General features: G+C 41.5%; 1 protein-coding gene across 3 annotated transcripts in view; it reads right to left on the bottom strand.

Moving 5' to 3' along the window:
• LOC310678700 (uncharacterized protein) overlaps window positions 1-23,043 on the bottom strand; it is a 238,110-nt gene that overhangs the window by 23,904 nt on the left and 191,163 nt on the right. For 2 of the 3 annotated variants that reach the window (XR_014511880.1, XR_014511881.1), the window contains exon 5: window positions 21,796-21,910. Coding sequence is in view for 1 of the 3 variants with exons in the window: in XM_083443041.1 (XP_083299167.1) it covers window positions 14,719-14,970; window positions 21,796-21,910 (367 nt within the window). In the remaining 2 variants the exon portion in view is untranslated. Of the gene's footprint in view, window positions 1-14,714; window positions 14,971-21,795; window positions 21,911-23,043 lie in introns of those variants that run through there. The other variant, XM_083443041.1, reaches the window with a different exon arrangement.

Here is a 23,043-nt window from a genome sequence, read left to right as displayed (position 1 = left end):
TGATGAGTTCAGTTTTGCTCTCCTGATGAGTTCAGTTTTGCTCTCTGAGAGTCAGTGTGGTGTAGTGGTTAAGAGCGGTGGACTCATAACCTGGTGAATCAGTTTTGTGTCTCCACTCCTCCACATGCAGCTGCTTGGTGACCTTGGGCTATCCCCACTTCTCTGAAGTCTCTCAGCCAACTCACCTCACAGAGTGTTTGTTGTGGGGGAGGAAGGGAAAAGGAGATTGTTAGCCGCTTTGAGACTCCTTAGGGTAGTGATAAAGCGGGATATCAAATCCAAACGCTTCTTCTATATGGGGAGGAAAGGCTTATATTTAAATGTATACAAAGTCTGTTTATATACACTTTAGTGTTTACTCCTGTACAGAAATTGTAAAATTGAAAGGATCTCAGCACTGTATATTATGCGCCCAATGGGATTTTGTGATTGGGGGGGGGGGTTGTTATCACAGCAAACATATATAGATCTATATGTTCATTCCATGTGATAGTGTATTAAGCTTGTCTTCCAATACGCATATAGACCTCCATATACAAAACTGCAGCACCAAACCAAGGCATCAAAAAGGTTTTCTTAAAAAAAACACACACACAGGGGAAAAAAAACTTTGGCATTCATGTCCGTGATTTTGTTAATGGGATCTCAGAGAGATCCTTTTATCTCCCTTCAGCATCAAATAAATCTATTTTGCTAAAAGAACTCCTGAAAAGAATTGGCCATGATTTTACAAGACCCCCACATGGGTGTGGGGTTTTTATTTTGTAGTTCCTTGGTGTGCGTTTTCTTTCAGGTGCAAGCAAGGCTTAAGAAGTGCCGAGAACATCATTTGAAGCTGAAATGCAAAAAAGAAAAGAAAAGAAAAGGAAGCCAACAACTGTAGTTACGTAGTGTCAAATTCCTGCCTCTGACTACATAACATATTTCCTTTCCACAGGAGGTAGTTATGACAAATTAGAAGTCTGAAAATTTTCTGATGGTGTAAAGGCTCCAGCTGTCACTGGGGAGATAGTGATCAGATTTCATAGCTGCATGGTCCCACGGCGCCTCTAAGAGTTCCATATGGTCATCCAAATGTTACAACTGAAGCCCACAAAACAATCCGAGGATGACTTTTTACTTACAGAAGATAAAACTCGTGCTCAATGAACTTAATAAACAAATTGCTCTTCATTGGTTCACTGAAAATCAGAACCTTATGAGCCACTGTACAGCTGTTCCTTTCTTTGAATACGGAGCAGAACTGACCAGGTTGGCTCTAACTTCTCTCTCTCTCTCTCTCTCTCTCTCCCCTCCCCCCTTTTGCACAACTTACATAAGGGAGCGTGGGCTTTTTAAGTGGCTGTGCTATGAATAATTAAGGTGTGTATATGTATGTGGTGATAAACAGCAATTCCTCAAGCCACTTCCCTTTTAGTTTAGGTTTTCTTTCCCCTGAATACACCCCTCTTAAATTCTTAATGCCATCACAGTGGACGGTGACTCTTTCGTTCATGTCAAAGACGTCAGCATCAGCCTTGCACAATAACAAATGACAGATGAATAATTTATTGATCCTTAAATGGCCGTGTCCTTGGATGTATTTCTTATAACTAATTTGCTTAGAGACACATCTGGCTCATGGAGATAGCATCTGTTTTAAAGAAGGTCAGTATTATATTTTAAAATTAAAGGCAGAAGAACATAATCTTTTATTTGCTATGCTTCCCTGCTCCTCTACCTTAGGAACTCAGTTAATTCTCATTCAGTTCTGCCTACTTATTTTTTATAATACCGAATCAAAAGATGTGCAATCTGTTGTTCAATCTTGAGACCATAATAAAGAAGCCCATTAAAGATGTGCTTGCAATGAATGAATACTTGTTAGGTAAAGGGGGGGGGGGTTGTCCATAATGAGCTTTAGGTAGATGCATTTTAAAGTGCTGAGAAATATCAAAGTATTGGTATTTTCAAGGTGGGTGCCTTAACACAAATATCAAATATTTGGATTTTTATTTAATATGTTTTGAATGAGTGACCTCTAACCTATGTCATACTTTGGGTTGAAAGAAATGGATTTTACTCCAAGTCCATTGACTTCAAGGGGTTTATTTTAAAGATGACTTATGCTGGATATCACCCAAAGTTGTGGCTGGGGCTTTTTAGAAGGATCTTTGTCTACCAAAAGCTTTCTTACCCATGATAGCTAATCCAAGACCCATATTCAGCAGCAGTGGGCTTCTCAATACCTAATGCCAGAGACAAACAACAGAGCATTCTTGCTGGAACCCTGTTAGTAATGCAGTCTGCTTGTTTTATTCCTGCCTTGTTCCAGGTGCTTGAATATTGGTTCCCTCTTATAAAATAAATGGGAAACCTGGCATAGAAATTATAATTCTTTACACATTATTTGCAGTGTAATCCTATGCATAATTAAGCCCCAGGGTGTCCAATAGTCCTTACTTCCTTGTAAGCATGTAGCACATTCCTTAAAATAGCTACATATACATTTTATTTTGTTAATATTCCCACATTTGGTCAGCAATGTTGCAGTCTTATTATCTTTTCCATATTTTAAAGGACAAACCGGGGGGTTTTCTCTTCCTCCCCCTCCTCCTCTATTGCCAACCATTCTGGCTCATTCCAAGCAGAGCTTGACAGAGAAATCTTATTTCAATTTAATCCTAATTATATATTATCTCAGATGTTTCCAACACAACATAACTACTATTTACTATCCATGCAAACTTTGTATTTATTGTCGGGACACAGTGTAATTTTTTAACCCTCTGTGCCGAGTAAGAAAGCACCTCTCAAATTCATGGTTCACCTTGCAGCACTCATAAAAACATTGAATTATTCGAGGATTAATGGAGGTGGTTCACAATTAGGCTGAAGTATGATCTGATGTCATCATCTCAGTATGATGATATACATTTTGATGCCAAAGCACCTGTTGTTTTGGAAGGAAGCAGCTGATATCATTATCTACTCAGCCAGACAGTCCTGCTTCCTGCTGCTTAAAAAATTATCCTAAGGGTTACCTAAGTTGGGGTAATACAGCATGAACTTTTCCTTACTCGGGACAGGAACATAAAGACTTTACAAACAATCTACAGAGGTGTGTGTGTGTATATATATATATATATATATATATATATATATATATATACACACACATGTATCTCCATTGATACCTTCCAGATTCAGTAAGTTGTTATTTCTTTCCTTCCTTCCCATTTTGTTTTGTTTTTAACAACACATAAATCATGTGAGTTGGGTATAAAAATCCTACATCTCTTTTCCCTTCCATATAGAATAGCCATAAGGAAAAAAGCAATCTTTGAACAACAGTCTCTGCTACACTATGTCTGCTGACTGCAATGATATTACTCTGGCGTAAATAGTCCAAAGACTGTGCTTTAATTCTTCCTGCAGGGATTTCTCTCTATAGATGTGAATTTGTACCACTTTGGACACAGTGGACTGATTTGGATTTCAGAAGAAACGATGTTTTTTTCACCATTTTCACTGGGGTTACAGCACACAAAAGCGCCCCCCCCCAAGCCTCTGTTAGTGCCTGCTCAGTCACAGTAGGTTCACTGGATAAATTTAATAAATGACATGCTATGTTTATAACTTTGTGCCTGCTCATGGTCTGTGTACAACATCAGGATTTCATTGTATAATTTGCATGGATATGTTTTGGTAATCCCAAAATATCCTGTGTCTTTACAGTCATGGGAAAGATGTTAGGAGACGCAGGAAGGTCATTATAAATGATACATTTCCAACATATACGTATTCCTGCCTTGCAAACAAAGTATCTCACATCCAATAAATTAGATGCAATTTGGGCCTGCTGTAATTTCATATGTTATGCATAGCATTTTGATTTTCTGGTCTCTGCTGAAATATTCAAGCAAGCCTTTTTAGAAAATAGATAAGTATGAAGCTCAGAAATCTAATATTTGGACATTTCTAACCTCCTCACCACCTCTCATGCATACCTCCACATCTGAATACCTCAGGCACTCAGATTTCTTTCCCCTATTAAATAAAGTAGGAGTCATGTAGGAAAAAAAGAGAACAGAATTTAGAAAGATAGCAGAGATGATCTCCAGGGAAATAAAACGTTTCAGAAATGCTGATGCTCCCAGCAGTTTGCCGAATCCCCATCTCAGGGGATGGCAACAAGAAATATTGAATCACTATCATACAAATAATAAGGATAACTCAGTTGTCTACAGTGGGCTTGCATTTCCCTAGCATTTGCAGCAGTGGAACTGATTTTACTCAGAGTGTGTGCTGTAGACTTAAGCTAGGATCACAACATTTCACTTCCCCAGGATATCCTGGAACTGATAGTTCGCTGAAGGGAGTCAGTCAGGAGGTGAATTCTCAGCAACCTCATCAAACTAACATTCCTGGGCGAGTGACTATGGCCTGAGCTCTACTCACTCAGTACCCTCCATATATAGGTCTAAAGCATGGAGGGTAGAGTGGGATTATACACCTTGAGCCCCATTATTTATAATTCCATGCCTGGCCAGCTCTGCTGTTCTCTAAGATGTCTGATGGCTGGACTCATGAATGATCGATCCTCTATGTCAGTGGTTCTCACCCTAGGATGCCTTGAATGATGGTCAGGGGTGCCATGGGTAACACTGGCCTCTGTCCCTCTTTCCTTCCCTCCCTCCTCTGACGCCTTCTCATGTCTCTACCTCCCAAAGGCTTGTGTAGCTGTTTGTTGCCCTGGCTACAAGCTCCCCAGGGACGCGGGTGTCGCTGTGAGTTAAACCACAGAGCCTAGGGCTTGCCGTTCAGAAGGTCGGCGGTTCGAATCCCCGTGACGGGGTGAGCTCCCATTGCTCGGTCCCTGCTCCCACCAACCTAGCAGTTTGAAAGAACAAAGTGCAAGTAGGTAAATGGGGACCGCTTCGGCGGGAAGGTAACCGTGTTTCCGTGAGCAGCTCTGGTTCGCCAGAAGCAGCTTAGTCATGCTGGCCACGTGACCCGGAAGCTGTACACCGGCTCCCTCGGCCAATAAAGCGAGATGAGCACTGCAACCCCAGAGTCGTCCACAACTGGACCTAATGCCCAGGAGTCCCTTTACCTTTACCTTACAAGCTCCCCAGGTGAATGGTGCCTTTGGGGCTAACTAGGGGGTGCTGGTTGCCAGGAGCTGAGGTGGCCTCGGAGTAAGCAAGCAAGTGGGCAAGGGAGCCCAGCTAGCCAGTCTGCCAGCCTTTGCTGTTGGGAATGGACAGACAAATCCCAGGCCCCTGTGAGGCAGTGTGAGGAGGCACCACTCTTTGGGGTGAATGGGACAGCAGCAGCGACTGCCTGGAGGACTCCCAAGGAGAGCAGAGAGGAGAGGAAGCTGAGCGAACTCTCCACAAGGGAGGGTGTTTGAAAAGGGGTGAGAGGTTGCCAGCTCTGCAAACAAAGGGTGACATAACTGGGCTCCTGAGCCCCTCAGGGGTGGGCACAAAGAATGTAGTTGGTCAAGGGAGCCGTGGACTCAAAAAGGTTGAAAACCTCTGCTCTGTGTGTTCCAGATCTCAGTGCTGTGCAATCCAAGTTTCTGACTGTATGGAGAAGCTTGTGTGAGGATAACTGGCTCCTACTTCAGAACATAAGAAAAGCACTTCTATATCAGTCCAAAAACCTATCTAATCCAGCATCCATCTACATACTTTTGCCTTTGACCTTAGGTACATTTTGATCCTGACCCCATTCACTACTGGCATGTGCCCACTGAAAAGTTACCCATGTGGGAATGTGGTCCTCAGCCTAAAAAATGGTCTAACCCATATTATTGCTACCATATAAATTATAATTAGTTACTAAATTAATTTTGTAATTAATTACAGAGTTGCCCAATGTAACTAGCTGTAAGAATGTGGGATAATTATTATACAGAAAGCTACCAGTTTCTATCACTGATCAGTTCCAAGAAGAAAATTGGGGTTATACTTCCCCATTCCTGGCTTCAAAGATACAATTTGAACTTGCAATTTTTTATATATATTTCATGCAATCTTTCCATTTCACTTCTGAGTATCAAATTCTGCCATACTATGGACAAACCAACACTCTTCTCCACCTCCCCCAAAACCAAAAACCTGTCTGAGAGCCTGCAGTTTGGGGTATTTTGGTGTATAGTTCCTTGCTATTGTCCACCCAATGAGCACTGTTTGTGCCATTTGAGGCTACTCTTAAGGCTACTGGAGTATGTGAAAAAGCAGTACAATTGATGTGTGTTTAACTGAAGTACCTTCCAAAATCCCACATTATTGCAGATTATTCTGACAGAAATCTGAGTCCGCATTTACACACGGGGCCTGGATTGTGGACTAGACTAGCAAATTCCTGGGTGGGAAATCAAATTACACAATAAGCCAAATGCTCAAGGCTAATAAAACATGAGCCAGTTAGATTACTTAAGCTAAAGGAAGCCTTTTCAAAAATGTATTTAAAATATTTTTGTGCTGCTGCTTTTAACATGGTGGTGGGGGTCCACCCAAGACGGCACACAATTAAAATACAAAAATAAAGGAATTAAAAGCCAGTGCAAAATAAACCAGATACATCCATCCCCAAAATTCCCAAACACGGTGCATAATTACAAATGAACACCATCAACAGAATGAATTTTGTGTTTTACTTTTCTGTATTCAAAGTTTAAAAGGCTATCAGCTGTGATTATACATTTCACCTAACAGCCCAGTCTTATGCATGTCTACTCAGGTCTCACATCCCATTACATGAAATGGGCCTTACTCCAAGAAAAGTGGGTGTTAAGTTGCAGCCTATGGACCTAACATTTTGCTTTGTGGGCATGGCAAGTCCTGTATAATTGTTTTAGTACTCCTGTTTTAGGTCCTCTATTTTAATTCTTTTATTATGCTTGGAGTGGGCACTTGAAGCAGAAAAATACAGGTAAGCTGATACCCTTTCATTGCCTTAAGTCTCACTAGTCCGTGTGTAGAAACTATTTTCCTAAGACCAATTCTGTGCAGCTCATAAGCTCAAATGAACCAAAGTTTCAGCTAATAAAAAGCTCATGTTGTATCATGTTTTTGGAAATGTATTATTCTTCAGCCTACAGATTTTGTTGTTGAAACCTGCTTCAGTGTGCAATAAGAGTGGTCTGATGGCAAACACAGGGTCTTAAAACTTTTATTTATCTTTTTAACTATGCGTGAAAATTGCAAAGTGAATAAAAACTTACTTCTCCTAGACCACAAGTAACCACCACCCTGAACAAATGCTTCAATACCCATCTAGTTATAATGCAACATGTATTGTTTCGGTACACAATACAGATGTTTTCTGTTATTATATGGAGAGGATGTAATGACGGTTAAGTATGTGTTTGCACTATAGTCTCGGCATGAAATCATTATGTTTAACTTTCCTGATTATTTCTTCACTGAAAGTGAGGATGTTGCTCAACTATGATTCTTTTCTATGAGGGCCCATTGAAAAGACTCTTCTGGAGATGGAAGAACTCACTTTGGATTGGATAGCCTTTATTCTTTAAAATATAAGGAAACCAATCAGGTCAAACACATATTACTAGTGGTTGCAGGAGATGAGAGAAAATGGGAGAGGTGGAAGGTAGAAGAGATATTTCAAGCAGCCTAACCTGGTTAAAAAGAACCTTCTTATTTCATCTGCATTATATGAATTTTCAAATTATCAGAGAAGTGCGAGGTTCAAATTTGCCCCTCCTTATTCATTCAAATGGGTTCCTGCAAATTAATTAGCTAAAGCTTCATTTCTTTTAAAAAAAATCTCAGGGTGGCATGCAAGAAAATATCAGAACAAAAATACACTGAAACCCTCAAATATACTACATTTTAAAAATGCAAAAATAAGTCAATAGAAGTCACCACTAAAAGCTGGGTATTTTTTTTTTTAAAAAAAAGCAGATGCTTTGGGTGAACAGGTGAGTCTTTGAAGGCACTGAAATGATGTCATGGACGGCACTTGTTCATGATACTTTTCAAGCGCTATCCTGGGAACTGGACCCAATAGGAATCATCTTACATTTTCTATTCCTGAGTCTTTGTTTCCTTTTAAAATGAACATCGACACATGGCAAAACTTTTCTCCCCATTTGCATAACTAAACTTTTAGAACATCAGAACATCCTAGCCAATAGCAATCTGCAATCCTTAGGCTCAAAGTAAGTCAACAATTGGCAGCCACAGAGGCAGTGGCGTTGCGTGGGTTGTCCCTCCCCCAGATAGTCCCTCGCTCTCTCTCCGCACCGCACCACATGCCTGGCACCCCCCCCCCCGTGGGCGGCGACCCAGCGGCTCGGATCGGATTTGCACAGCCAGCACTGCAGTGAGAGAGAGAGAGTGAGCCAGGTAGGGGCAGAGAGCTGCGAGAGCGAGCGCGCCCCCCCAGATGTTGCGCCCGGTGCGGCCGCCCCCCCCTGCACCCCCCATGCTACGCCACTGCACAGAGGTTCCCCAAGGTTCCCTCAACTATTCATTTTGTTCAAATTGTTCCAGAAATTTGTCTTGAAAATTGCTGGAAGAATACTACTTATTGAAAACCGCAAAGTCAAATGGAACATCTTTTTGGTCCCCTGGGAATTTGAAGCCAAGATATTGATAACTTTACTTGGGAAAGCTGGGTATATTTGCATGAAACAACAATCCTACTGTGAAAATGCAGTATTTATATAAGGGAATAATATTCAACTGTATATGAATTTTTAAAAAGAGATCTGACCTTGGAGCACAATAAGCTGCCTTCAGGTCGAGCTATTTGTCCATCTAGCCCAGTAAAGTCTCCTCTGACTGGCAGTCACTCTCAAAGGTCCCAACTGAAGCCGGCCATATTGCTAGAAACTGTCCTCTCCCTTTAGGTGGAACATAGGACACAGGAAGCTGGACTAGCGTTGCCATATTTCAAATAGTAACAATCCGGACAGAAAAGTTGTTGAGCTTTTTAGCATTTTTCATTTCGGGCAAGATTCTTTCCCAGTTCTACCCAGAGACACCTGGGATTGAATTTGGGACCTTTTGCATGCAAAGCATGTCCTCTGCTATTGAACTTTAGCCCTCCCCGAAAGGATGTACAGATTGGTGCCAGAAGAAAAAGACAAGTCGAGGCACAGAAGTAAGCAGAAGGTGGTCCTGCTCAGCTAGGAGACCCACAGGACATCTTGCTGAGGGATCTGGACTTTGCACAGCCTCCACAGCAGCCATTTGTGAAGGTCTATGAGCAGCGATCTGCTTCCACATGTGGATCACACAAACACCTGCTTTTTTAAAAACAAAAACAAATCCATCCTTGTTGTAAACAGGTAGTGTGTTGTTAACTATTTACACTCAGCCATAGGAGTTCATGTGAAGATGCATAACATCTCTCTTGAATGCCCCACATGCATCATTATGAATAACTTTTACACCACCATATTCAGAGGAGAAGAGATGCTCCCACTGACTTCAGTTGTGTTAGGACTGGACCCATTGTCTGTCTAGATAATTTGAAATGAGATTGGACAAAGCAATTCAGAATAGACTCTAGGGTATAATTTCACATTAATGAGGAGCCTAGAAAAGATTGCCCTCCCAGCCGTTTTTATCACTAATTTCTTCAGTTCTATGGACAAAGCATGCCTTTTATTGGACGTGGAGAATATAGTAATAGAATTTGTTCTGCATTTCAAAGACGACTAATGTGCCAATTTTTCCCTCTTTTAGAATAATACATTTCAACTCAACGTATTAATGGCCAGCTTTCACATTCCCTTATTTATAATGGAAAGGTCTTTAAAGGCTATAATGCAAAATAATTGTTAGGCTTTGGCCTTAAGCATATATTGCAGAGCATGAATTCCTCACAATCAAAGAGGATTTTATATTTATTATATATATATATATGGGGTTTTCTTAAGGATCCCTGGAGAAAAAAGAAACTTAACCATCTGAGAAAACCTCAGGCGCACGTGTAGTGCCATCACTGCCAAAAAAACTGTGTGGCTTACAAAACAAGCCAGCTGCTCCTCCCGGAAGGATTCCATCTATAATATTTTGAACCGTGTGACAGCCTATCACAACTCATGTTTTGCCTTAAGGTGTATGGCACTGGCAGAGCAAACAACCAGTAAGAAAGGAGAACAGAAAACGCTGATTTCTAATGCAATGCAGGGAGGACTTTTATCTTTTTATCCCCTGGATTTGAAAATAGCTTTTATTTTTACCTGCAGTCAATGGGCACAGATGGCACTAGTAGAGTATTCTGCTATAATATACATATTAATTTTCTGCACACATCGCTACCCAAGCACTTTTTTTTTTTTGTCCTGTTGAGTCTTTGGTGTTTGTGCCTTGACATAGATTTGAAAATTAGGACTGTAATTGGCAGTTTCAGTGTAAATGTTGAAGTTGCCATTCCTATATAAAAATCAATTGAATTTACTTCTAAGTAAATGCATCTTGCAGGAAGGGATCAATCCAACGATTTCCTTCTGATGAGATCTAGCTCCCAAATAAAGGAGCTGAGAATCACTGGTGATAGGATTTGTAAAATTAGAAACTTAGAATTTACAAGAATCAGCAGTGACAAAATTAGGGAAGAAAGATCCCACAAGACAGAAGGAGGAAAACACATTTTAAAACCCCTGGACCATTTTTTTACGGCCACATGCCAGTGGTGTGTAGGATCAGGGATAAAAATGGATGTCAAGGCTGGAGTCAGATGCAGGTCAAAACAAAGAGGGAGAGGGAGTTGTCAATGAAGTTAACTCTTTATATTCAATGAAATGGAATGCAACTTAGCAACACTTCCCAGCAGGTCTTGCCCCTATAGAGCAGCTGCCAGGACTGAAGGTACTTGCCTTCCAACCCTCCTAAGGCTCTTCCTCTCCTGGACATTTCCTCAGCAGTCTCAAACTGCGCCTGCGCGCCTCTGGTCTCTGTTCTGCCTTCCTCATTAAGGAAGCCAGCAGAGAGAGGGGCTTGTCACAACTGGAGGGGGAGACTCCTGAGATGCTCCAGCAGTCTCTTGACCCACCCATCCTCTTCTGCTTCTGCCTTGGAGTCTGAACTGTTCCCTGTCACAGGTTCCTCCTGATTGTTAAACGCTGTTGTCCCTTCAGTATCCCACATCTCTTCCCCAGCTTCCCTCTCTGACCTCTCCTTAGTTTCCCGCCACTAACCCCCAGGTTCTGAGTCTCCTCCTCCCTTCCTCCCTTGGAGCTGGCCTGGTTGGTGCTTCCCAGCACTCCTCATCGTCCAGCCAGTCCCTGACAGTGGAGCAAGGAATAGAAAAGTATAGTACAGTAGGGTAGTTTCTCTCTCTCTCTCTCTCTCTCTCTCTCTCTCCTGTAGCTTCCTTCCAGACAAGAAAGAAGTGTTCATACAGTTCAAGGACATGTTTCAGTCAGGCAAAAACACTTGGAGCACAAAGCAGGGCCAGTGAAGGGCATAGTTTGGGGACAGGGCAGTGTGAGGAGAATTGTGAGGGCCAGATAGAGATGCCCAAAGGGCCACATTTAGTCCCTGGTCCTGAAAGTCTCCACTTCTGTCACAAGAGGTTCAGTGCTATTAGATACAGTGCCGGATTTATGTATAAGCTAAACAAGCTATAGCTTGGGGGCCCCAAAAAAATTTAAAGGGGAAAAAAACTGGATGTACATTTCCAAAATATAAAATAAAAAACAAATAAAATAAAACCTACATACAGCAACAGTGGCAAGCAGCTTTAGATACCTATTAGGTCCATAAATTACCATATAGCATATATTCAACACAAAAGAACAGCAACAATTCGTTGCTGACAAAGGACAGCTGGACATATAAAGGGCCCCATTACCTTCAGTAGCTTAGGGCCTCATCAAATCTAAATCTGGCCCTCATTAGATACCTGACTATTTATACATTTCTAAACTGAATGCTCTGGCGGTGTGGGTTAAACCACAGAGCCTAGGACTTGCCAATCAGAAGGTCGGCGGTTCGAATCCCCGTGACGGGGTGAGCTCCCGTTGCTCGGTCCCTCCTCCTGCCAGCCTAGCAGTTTGAAAGTCAAAGTGCAAGTAGATAAATATGTACCGCTCCAGCGGAAAGGTAAATGGCGTTTCCATGCGCTGCTCTGGTTCGCCAGAAGCGGCTTAGTCATGCTGGCCACATGACCCGGAAGCTGTACACCGGCTCCCTCGGCCAATAAAGTGAGATGAGCGGCACAATCCCAGAGTCAGCCACGACTGGACCTAATGGTCAGGGGTCCCTTTACCTTTACCTAAACTGAATTAGTGTCAATAACAGTGAAGGAATACCTTGCCTTTAAAATCTTTTGTAGATCTTGGATATCATTCAGGAGCAAACTATACCCTATGTTAATCAATGATTTGCCCTTAAGTGCAACCTTTTTTCTTTTATAAATTCCAAAGTGGGATGTATCTTCTAGACTAGGAGGGTTTAACCCCTTGCCCAAGCACCTGTTGTTTTCACCCAAACACAATAATGATTCATGAAAGAAAATACTGCACCTAAAAAAAATACACATGATAAATGTAGGACGTAGTTTGGCCCTCAATCTCATCTCCCTGCCCACTCCATTGCTAATCACTCTCAAAATGAAGATACTAAACAAGTAAACCCATGGGACAGGTACTCCCATTGAAGTTAATGGGAGCTGTTTCTCTCATGCAAATAGCTGGCAGAAAACCCCCAATCCAAATTGGGATCCCGGGGGGGGGGGAGGTTAAAGATTCACCCCACTCCTGCACTTAAGGGATTTATGTAATGTGTAGTTCAGCCTTCTGCCTCTTCTCCCCATCTGCCCCACCATCACCAATTATTCTCAAAATGATCATTACTCAGCTTCCCCTTGGAAATCTACGTTCTTTAAGCGAACAAACAAAAAGATACAGTGACCAATTTGTGTTCTTTCATGTATCTATATTTCTACCTATGTCCTGCTGGTTCAGTCTCATCTGCCCCAGTGATGGGGCCTGCACCACAGCCATTGGCAGGCAAGCTGCCTTCCATTTCCCATGCCTGGGTGAAGCCAAAAAAAGTTCACCCAAGCCTGGGGGAACTTCTTGCCTCCAGCACGACTGCCGGATCCAGGGGGGGCATTGTCACCATCCTGCAATGGCGCCCAACCTGGTTGTAAACATCATTACACAACAGATGAAACATGTACGAACCATTTTTTGAAATTTTCTTCTCTTCTTTCTTTATGTTCCCACCTTTATATTTCCCTTATTTTTATTCAATATCCCCCCCCCAATTGTACCTGAGGCTACTACCGTCCCCCTGGATTGTTCAAGCAACCCCCCCAGGAGGTGGTATCACCCACTTGAAGAAACACTGCTCTCTAGCAATATCTTTTTATACCAGTTTCTCCATTTCTTTCCTCCTTTATTAATACCCTCCACAGGACTGCTGGAAAAGAAAATACCATTAGGAATTTTTCAGTGTATGTATATATAATAATTGGAGACCTTACTGGATGGAGACTGAGGGTTCTTCATGCATTGCTTCTTCCACTGGAGGCTTGGCCCCATGGTATATCCACAGGCACAATCGTAGCGGCACAAGGGTGTTTGTTATTTGCGTTTTCCATGCGGCAGCTGATGCCTTTTTGGGGGTCATAATTCATTAGCCCTAAAAGCTATATCAAGTGTTGCAATTGCTATGCCTTGCAGACGCAAGCCTATAATATACCTAGTTTGGAAAGAGAAAAATAATACATTAGGCACTTGTGATATCTTTATGTATAAGTTTGGGAATCATTAAATAGCTGTCATTCTTTCTTCCTCCTCGGCATCAATTACTCCACTCTGGTTTTACTTACTCTACTCTGTATAATGAGTCCCTAGAGCATGTTTCATTGCGGGAGAATGAACACATTCTTCAGTTGCGGTCAGTGGGATGTGGTTAATTTGAAATCACTTAAACTATTATATCTGTCAAGCGTGGTTATTTTATTTTCAATTCACATCAGTGTTTTAGTATGCATGTCGGTTACTGGGTCAAACTGCCAGATTAATTTCAAAGTATTTGATGGGAATGCTCTTTATCACTGTCTTTAGACTCCTGTTGAAACTTAATACAAATGTATTACAATATACGTTTGAAGAATTCTACCTGGAACTATTGTATTTATGAGCAAACAAGAAAAGAAGCTGCATAAATGAAATCTAAATTTTTATGCACTTTAGACATACCGTTTAACAGGGTTTACCTAGATACCTATAATGAAATACAGAGGCTAAAATATTAATGAATGAGAAATATGACCGATTGCTGCTCAGAATGCTGTAACACATAGTCCAGCAGTCATGCAACTTTGTATTTTGATTCATTGGGTATTGCCATATACCCTGAATTTGCCCTCCAGATTAGCCCAATGTGAGACTTTCTGAGCCCAATTTTTGCACCTTATAGTAAACATATTTCCAGATGGCAATTAGGTGGTGGATCCTGCCGTTGTTTTCAGCTTCTTTCTGCGAAAACCTAGAGCAAACTAATCACCTGCCCACCATCTGATTGCTACCTTGTTGCATGATTAGTGAATTCGCACAGCATGAAATTGGTCTCTGATAGCCCAAAGTGGTGAAAAGACACATCATCACAAAATCAGCCTTCAATAATCACAGAGCTGCTGGTGGCCAAAAGCACTTGGTATTGTTGTTTTGTTGTTTTGCTTTTTTTTAAAAAGAACACCTAACTTTGCAGGTCTTCCTTCGCTAGGTAATAGTGGCTAACGTGGTAAATTAAACAATCTGGCAAGACTTGGGACCCCCTCCAAAATACCTGTGACTGTGCACCCACTTAACAAAAATGTGGTGTAGTTGGGTCTCACCTGTTTGAGGAGGAAAGCATTCCATGGTTTGATAGCGTAGGCTGCAGACACCTTGCTGAAGCTAAACAGGTTTGGGTTGATGAATACCTGGACTCTCAGTTTTGCCACAGAGGACCACAAATCTATGCTTTCCTCACAGGGGCCTGAGCTCTGAAGTACAAGAAAGGTTTGCCATGGCTATACAGTAGTACCTTGGGTTACATACGCTTCAGGTTACATACGCTTCAGGTTACAGACTCCGCTAACCCAGAAATAGTACCTCGGGTTAAGAACTTTGCTTCAGGATGAGAACAGAAATCATGCTCTGGCGGCGCGGCGGCAGCAGGAGGCCCCATTAGCTAAAGTGGTGCTTCAGGTTAAGAACCGTTTCAGGTTAAGAATGTACCTCCAGAACGAATTAAGTTTGTAACCAGAGGTACCACTGTATAATTAAGATGTGGAGCAAAAGTGACATCATTGCCATCAACATTATCTAACACAATTTGTCCTGTGAGAAGGAATGCGAGAGAGAGAGAGAGAGAGAGAGAGAGGCAGGTGTAGGTGAGGGCAGTACACCAGATGCCTGCTTCTGTTCTAGTTGAACTTTCCTTTTGTTGACTAAGGACCACCTGGCACCAGCGGCTCTGTGAGAAAGATCAGGTGATCTAACTCTGGCTCTAGTGCAACTGGTTCTTTTTCATTTCCTTTTTTTAAATTTAAGCATACGCTCTTGGCAAGATAAGAGATCTACTAAATCAGGCATAGGCAAACTCGGCCCTCCAGATGTTTTGGGACTACAACTCCCATCATCCCTGACCACTGGTCCTGTTAGCTAGGGATGATGGGAGTTGTAGTCCCAAAACATCTGGAGGGCCGAGTTTGCCTATGCCTGTACTAAATCATCACCAAATGGAAACTTGTCTCCAGAAGCTAAAAAAATGGAAACTTCTCTCCATCTCAAAATGGAAGCTTTTCTCTTGAGGTTAGCCTTGGTGAGGGATTTTTATTGGGATTGCAATGGGAGGAGTGTTAAACCCATTCTCCACCCTGAATGCAGTGCTGCATTTAAGGTGCCCACTGCCCCTGGACAGAAGAGATTTGTCACCCCTGTTCTAAAGAAAAACTATTTAGTCAGATGTAAGTCCCAATAAGCTAAGTAGGACTGATCCTCTATTGATACTACAACTGTGCAGTGTGCAGTGTGAAATCCCATACAAATTAATTTAAGGGTGTGTGGGCTTACTCCCAGGTAGGTACGCCTAGGATTGCAGCCTTAAATATTAAGTGAACAAATTGACGAGGGATAGAGATAGATAAGATAGAAAGAAAGACAGATGATTGATAGATGATAGATATGCTCACATGTGTATTCTTCCATGTAGAAGGGGTGCCTCTTGCTCACTGCCACTCTAGATTATGATTATTATTTTAAGAATAATAATCCAATCTCTCCTGCAGTTGTGTAATCTGGAGATCAGGATTGTGGGAGCATGTAAGGAGGAACATAAATCAAAATTCCATTTGTCGTGTGCCTAGGTACTGAAAACTACAACTCAAATACTGTAGCTAAACTCAAGCAACCTGTAAGCACAAACGGGTGTTACCCTGTTGTTGTTTTTAAGTCCTATTCTGCAAATTCCCAGAACCTGGGACAGAAAACTGCTAGAAGTTAAAGGCACTGAAATACTGGCTTCCCTGTTATTAATGAGGTGCTCCTATGAAGAATGAAAGGAACCACCAACAGCCCTTTCATTAGTACGGGGGTGAACATATTACATTAATAAATTACGTTGCTGCATTATGCAGCTGCTGCATCGTCAGATTACAGCAGTATGCTTTACTGCAAACCCATTAACTCTAAATCCACTTGGGTTAGAGTGATGGTATGATCCAAAGTTAAACACCCGACATATTATATAAGCCTGTGAATAATCAGGGACATGGTATTTAGATGGGATTATATGTTTAGATGCCTTATCAAAGTTACTGAACGGTTCCATTTCTGCAAATCACACAGAATATGTCATCTTGTGAAAAATATTTTTATCCCCCTCCCCCCCCAAAAAAACCCAGTAACTCAGCATTAGCCATAAAAATACAAAATATGTTTTACAGAACATCAGCTAGGAGGTATATGATTGCAGCAGGAAACATTTTTATCAATGAAAACAGCTTTCTTCGTTGTAGATGAGATAGAAACCATGAAGTGGGATGTTGGTCCGGATTATCACAATTACCACTAATTAGAAATTATTGTTCCATATTCAATCAGCCATTGCTTTTTAATATTGGGACCTGTAGTTTTACTGGAAAGAACTCCAGCCTCGGAGAGGTAAATCTAATGTCCTTTCCCTAGAATGTTCCTTGGCCCTGGCCCTACTGATGTTGAAACTATGGCATCATTAGAGCCAAAAGGGGAGACTACGAAGGGAGGATGTAGATCTGAATTGTCCCCAGACCTGCCCCCAAACTGGAGGCTGAATTTCATCAAATGAGTTGGCAAATATCAATGTCATTACAGTTGTACCTTGGAAGTCAAACGGAATCCGTTCCGGAAGTCCGTTCGACTTCCAAAACATTCGGAAACCAAAGCACAGCTTCTGGTTGGCTGCACGAAGCTCCTGCAGCCAATCAGAAGCCACAGAAGCCCCATCAGACAGTCAGCTTCCAAAAATAGTTCACAAACCAGAACAGTCACTTCCGCATTTGTGGCGTTCGGAAGCCAAAACATTCGAGAACTAAGCTGTTCAAAAACCAAGGTACGACTGACTGTGCTTTCCCTCCCATTGTTCCAAATAGGGGGAGATAGATAGATAGATGATAGATAGATAGATAGATAGATAGATAGATAGATGATAGATAGAGATAGATTAGATAGATGATAGATAGATAGATGATAGATAGATATAGATAGATGATAGATAGATAGATAGATAGATAGATAGATAGATAGATAGATGATAGATAGATAGATATAGATAGATAGATGATAGATAGATAGAGATGATAGATAGATGATAGATAGATGATGATAGATAGATAGATAGATAGATAGATAGATAGATATGATAGATAGATAGATGATAGATAGATAGATGATGATAGATGATAGATAGATAGATAGATAGATAGATGATAGATAGATAGATAGATATGATAGATAGATAGATGATAGATAGATAGATGATGACAGATGATAGATAGATAGATAGATGATAGATAGATAGATAGATAGATAGATGATAGATAGATGATAGATAGATGATAGATAGATGATAGATAGATAGATGATAGATAGATAGATAGATAGATAGACACAACACGCTTATACATTTAAAACAAAAGCAAAACTGAAAATGATGGATGATGAATGATGCCTGTCCTTCCTTTTACTCTGCCAGCAAGGGTAGACAACAATGGCAAAGCCTTGGTTATTCATGTTCTGATAGTCTGCAGATGAGGTTAATTCCACGTGTTATATGTGATGATGCCTTTGAAAACTTCTTAGAAATTTCAGGTAATATAACACACAAGGATATCACTGTGCTTCTAACTGGAACCACATGAGAGGAACACATCATGCCAGTCTACACTATTAGCTGCTGGTGTACTTCCGAGCACAATTCAAACTGCTTTAAAGAACCTTATGGACTAAGACTCATCTTTCGGAAGGAGCTTCTGTACCTGACCAGTGGGGATAAAATCATATTGAGGAGAAAGGATTAAGAAGCCCCATTCTTCCCCCTCCCCATCACATGTAGGCATGGGTGAGAAGATCAATTTGGTCCACATTTTAATGTGCATCTACCCAGTTTACACTTTCTGAAGCAATACACAAACTGAAACAAAATTGTTGTTCAAAATTTGCTTTCCTCTGAATTTTGCAGTGCACTCTCCAATCAAATAATGCATTCGAAAATGGGAGTGTTGGGGAAGTGTGTGCATTAGAAATGTAATACTTATGCAAGCAACACCTCCAACCAATAAAGGGTGGTGTTCCATGTCTTTGATTTAGATTCCTGCAAACAGCAGGTCTGTACTGGTGGCATGTGCTGTTGATTTAGCTTGCATTTTTCTACTAAAGTCCAGTCAAGTTATTGCAATACTTTTAGAAAAGTTCTTAATTGACCATCAATTCAAACAAATTTGATTGGGGTGGTGGCGGTGATAGGGGAATAGGGACTAGTAACGTCAACAGGGGGAAATAAAATGAAAAGAATGTGACATCAACACTGTTGTTAGGGGGCCAGGATGAAGGCACCATGCGCTGGCCATGTGTGCATATTCCAAAGAACCCAAAAGACCACCAATGGAATGTGCAGCACAGAGTGTTTCCCCTCCAGATCTCAAAAACAGCAGCAGGTTGTTTATATAGAAAGAAAGGGTGTCCACACAGACCCATGTGAAACACAATTATGAATTGCTTATTTCCTGGGGTGGGTGGGTGTGTAATATGGTCTTATGGGTGTATTATAGTAGCCTTATTAGACTTTGCCAATTGGTGGGGTCTGTGTTGCTCCCAGACGGGAGAAGGGAAGTCAAATGACACCAAGGTTTGGTTGAGAGAAAGAGTTTATTCTGCTCTCCAGATAGCAGAAGGCACTTGCGTGGTCAGTCCACAGCAAGTCCAAAGAAATGAGAAATTTCATGCAGTAAAGAGTACAGGAAGAAGAACACCCTTTTATGGTTAAGAGTACCGGAGCAGGAACATGTGAGATGTCAACCTGCGTGTATAAGCTGACGTGGCTGGATTCCTGGGGAAGGGGGGAGAGGGTGCCTGGAGGATATATATACTGCATGAAATTTCTCATTTCTTTGAACTTGCTGTGGACTGACCACACAAGTGCCTTCTGCTATCCGGAGAGCAGAATAAACTCTTTCTCTAAACCAAACCTCGGTGTCATGTGACTTCCTTTCTCCCTCCCGGGAGCAACGCAGACCCCACCAGTCGGTATAGTCTAATAAGGCTACATTATTACTTATTTTTTAATAGATTTACACTATGCCTTGAATGCAATAGCAAGCAAACGTTCCATACACACATTTAATATGCACTGGCTCTGTGTGGGTTGCAGTTGTTTACTAAAGATTTTCTGCCAATGTCTTGCCAGCCATTCTGGTTGGTTGGTTGGTTGGTTGGTTTCTTCCATGCATGATGTAAATTTATTTCCAATAATACAATGTGGAATGAGCCTTTTGTTCCCCATATGGATTTCCCGCATCACACACTTTAGAGGTCATGGTGGAAGTCCTTAATATCTAAAGTGATTACAGTTTCTCCATTTTAGTGGTGCTCCCTCTTAAGTACCAATGCAACTAAGCCTTTTCATCCAGACACTTCAATATCTCCAAGAGATAATGGTGATGACGAAGTTAATATATTTATTTTCACCCCACCTTTTTGCCTGATGGAACTCAAGGCAACTTACAGATAAAAATAAGAACTGCGTGATCCATCTGTATGACTCTCCAAGTGGGGCAACACTCAAGCTATTACAGACAGGGGCAAACGAAGTGTGTAGTCCCTTGTCTTCTTCTTTAATAAGTAGAGGGAAAGCTATTAAGGAGTTAAAAATGAACTAACTTTCTCTGTTAGTCTATCACTACAAAATCACTGCTATAATAGTTCAGTCTTCCTGGAATTACTTGTTAATTAGGCTTAATTATACCATCAAACAATTACTCAAAATTTGACCTTTTCTAATAAAAGTCAGGCAACAAATCTGTGGGTGAGGCACAGAAATGGTGCTATAAACATCCAGGAGAACAATAATCATATTTTCCTTGGTGATTTTTTTCTCTCTTTTTTTTAAGCACCGTGATTAACATTCAGCGAATCCACTCTTTTTTTCTGAATTACGTTTAATCATGTTCTGCTGAAGATACCACCATGCCTAACTCTTTCCCCCAACTACTACAGAATTGAATGTGACAACTGAAAACATGGAAGAAATAAACTGTGAAGTGCCCAGGGTATAATCCTGATCCAGCTCATGACTGCTGAATTCCACAGACCTTGGATAACACTCTGAACAAGAAGTTCTGCAGCAAGGGAGCCATCACTCCAAAGACCTGCTCTTCTGAAAGACTATCCACTGTTATCCATCATTCCACTCCCCACAAATGACATGACAGTGTTGCTCTGACAGACCCTTCAATGGTGGTGGTGGCCACCAGTGGCTGGAAGCAGTAAGTTTCCTTCCACTCCCCTGAAATACGCTCTCCCACTTTTATGAATGGGTATGGGAAATTGCAATGAAGAATTTTGGGTTGATCCCACTGTGACCCTCACATTCATTCTTCCACTCCTCCCAGTTGCCCGCTCAGATTGTTAGAGTGTCAGATCGAAGACAATAAGCACCTCAGGGCAGGACTTGTTTTCTTGATACTATAACTTAAAACACCACTGATGACATTTCATGACCATCATCATATTAGAGCAGGGGTAGGCAACCTAAGGCCCGGGGGCCGAATGTAGCCCAATCGCCTTCTAAATCCAGCCCGTGGACGGTCTGGGAATCAGCATGTTTTTACATGAGTAGAATGTGTCCTTTTATTTGAAATGCATCTCTGGGTTATTTGTGGGGCTTGCCTGGTGTTTTTACATGAGTAGAATGTGTGCTGGTGTTTTTACATGAGTAGAATGTGTGCTTTTATTTAAAATGCATCTCTGGGTTATTTGTGGGGCACAGGAATTTGTTCACTTTTTTCCCCTTCAAAATACCACATAGTCTGAGGGACAGTGGACTGGCCCACAGCTGAAAAAGGTTGCTGACCCCTGTAATAGAGCATTGTAAAATTGGTCTATGGCAAGGGACACACCAGTCTAAATTCTCATGAAACTTATTGGATGATCTTAGCTCAGTTATTCTCTTCCAGCCTAAACTATCCCACAGGGTTGTTGAAAGGTGGAAGGGCCAGAGTGTGGCACACTGAGCTCCATAACAAGGACAGGTCCTAAATCAGTAGATACTAGTGCACCTCTTATGTGTGTACCTCTTTTTTGATGGGTGCTACTGATAGTGTGATGAACTGTTCTTGGATCCTCCCCTGTAAGCATATCTCTTCAGCTGGGCCACAATGCACTGGAGTGGGGGGTGGGGGTATCTTACTGGAATACAAAAAGACCATTATAATACAGTCATACCTCAGGATGAATAGGCTTCGGGTTAGGCAAATTCAGGTTGCGCTCCGTGGTGACCCAGAAGTAACGGAGCGCGTCAAAATGACGTCACGCGCAGGCACAGACACGTGGACACGGGTTACGTTCGCTTTGGGATGCGAACGGGGCTCCAGAACGGATCCCGGTCACATCCCGAGGTACCACTGTACACCTGAACATTCTGTTCAGTTTGTTACTTGCTATTAGCAAAAACAAAACCAAACACTGAAATAAAATCTGAAGGAAAAGCACACACCTCAATTCCTCATTTCAAATTCAGCTTCTCATTACATGACTAAAACACAAGCACAATTTTTTTTTTTTACTAGGGTTCTTTGGGCACTGAAATTCATGACTTTTAACATCTGACATTATAATGATTCATCTATGAGGATATGCTGTGTATCACTTAGATACTGATAGAGAGAAAGGATGTGAAATGCTGTATAATGACTGGCAAAGACTTGAACTGTAAATTGAAAATATGGCAGATTTAAAAAATTGTGAATTTTTCACTACCAACAGGGTAGCCATTAAAAACTCTGGATGCACGCAATAACATGTAAGGACCTATCCTCCCTTTCCTTCGACCCAGCCTCCAGTCTCCAACTCAGGCAATTTTTCCACATTCATTCCACTTAGAAGTCACTTTGGCAAGTAATCTGTATATCAATTAATTAATTGATTGATTATAATCCCACAGAGTGATGGGAAGGCAATTTCCACCCCAAAAAACAAGCCTGAAACCCACATGAAATAGATCCAAAAAATTTGTCTCATCCAAGAGTATCTAAAGCTGGCTGATAACCATTTACTCAAGGACCTCTGCAATTGGCCACTGGCCAATAATTGTTCATATCATTGAGTCGAAGTCAGGTTTCTTCAGGTGCAGTTTCTATCATGGCTTCCTTTAAGGGAGTTAAGACCACAAGCTCTCTCAGTACCATATTTACCTCCTCCTGGACCCAGGTAGCTGCTTCCTCCCTGCTAAATGTGATAAGCGAAGAGAGGCAAGAAGCAAGCAAACAGGTGGTTGGCTGGACCTGGTCTAGGATTTTGTCTCACAGACCTTAAGGGTTTAA

Source organism: Podarcis tiliguerta, assembly GCF_965153285.1.
Source record: "Podarcis tiliguerta genome assembly, chromosome: 5".
Taxonomy (NCBI): domain Eukaryota; kingdom Metazoa; phylum Chordata; class Lepidosauria; order Squamata; family Lacertidae; genus Podarcis; species Podarcis tiliguerta.
Note: the sequence above shows the minus strand (reverse complement) of the source record. Positions and strands in the feature narration are given on the sequence as shown.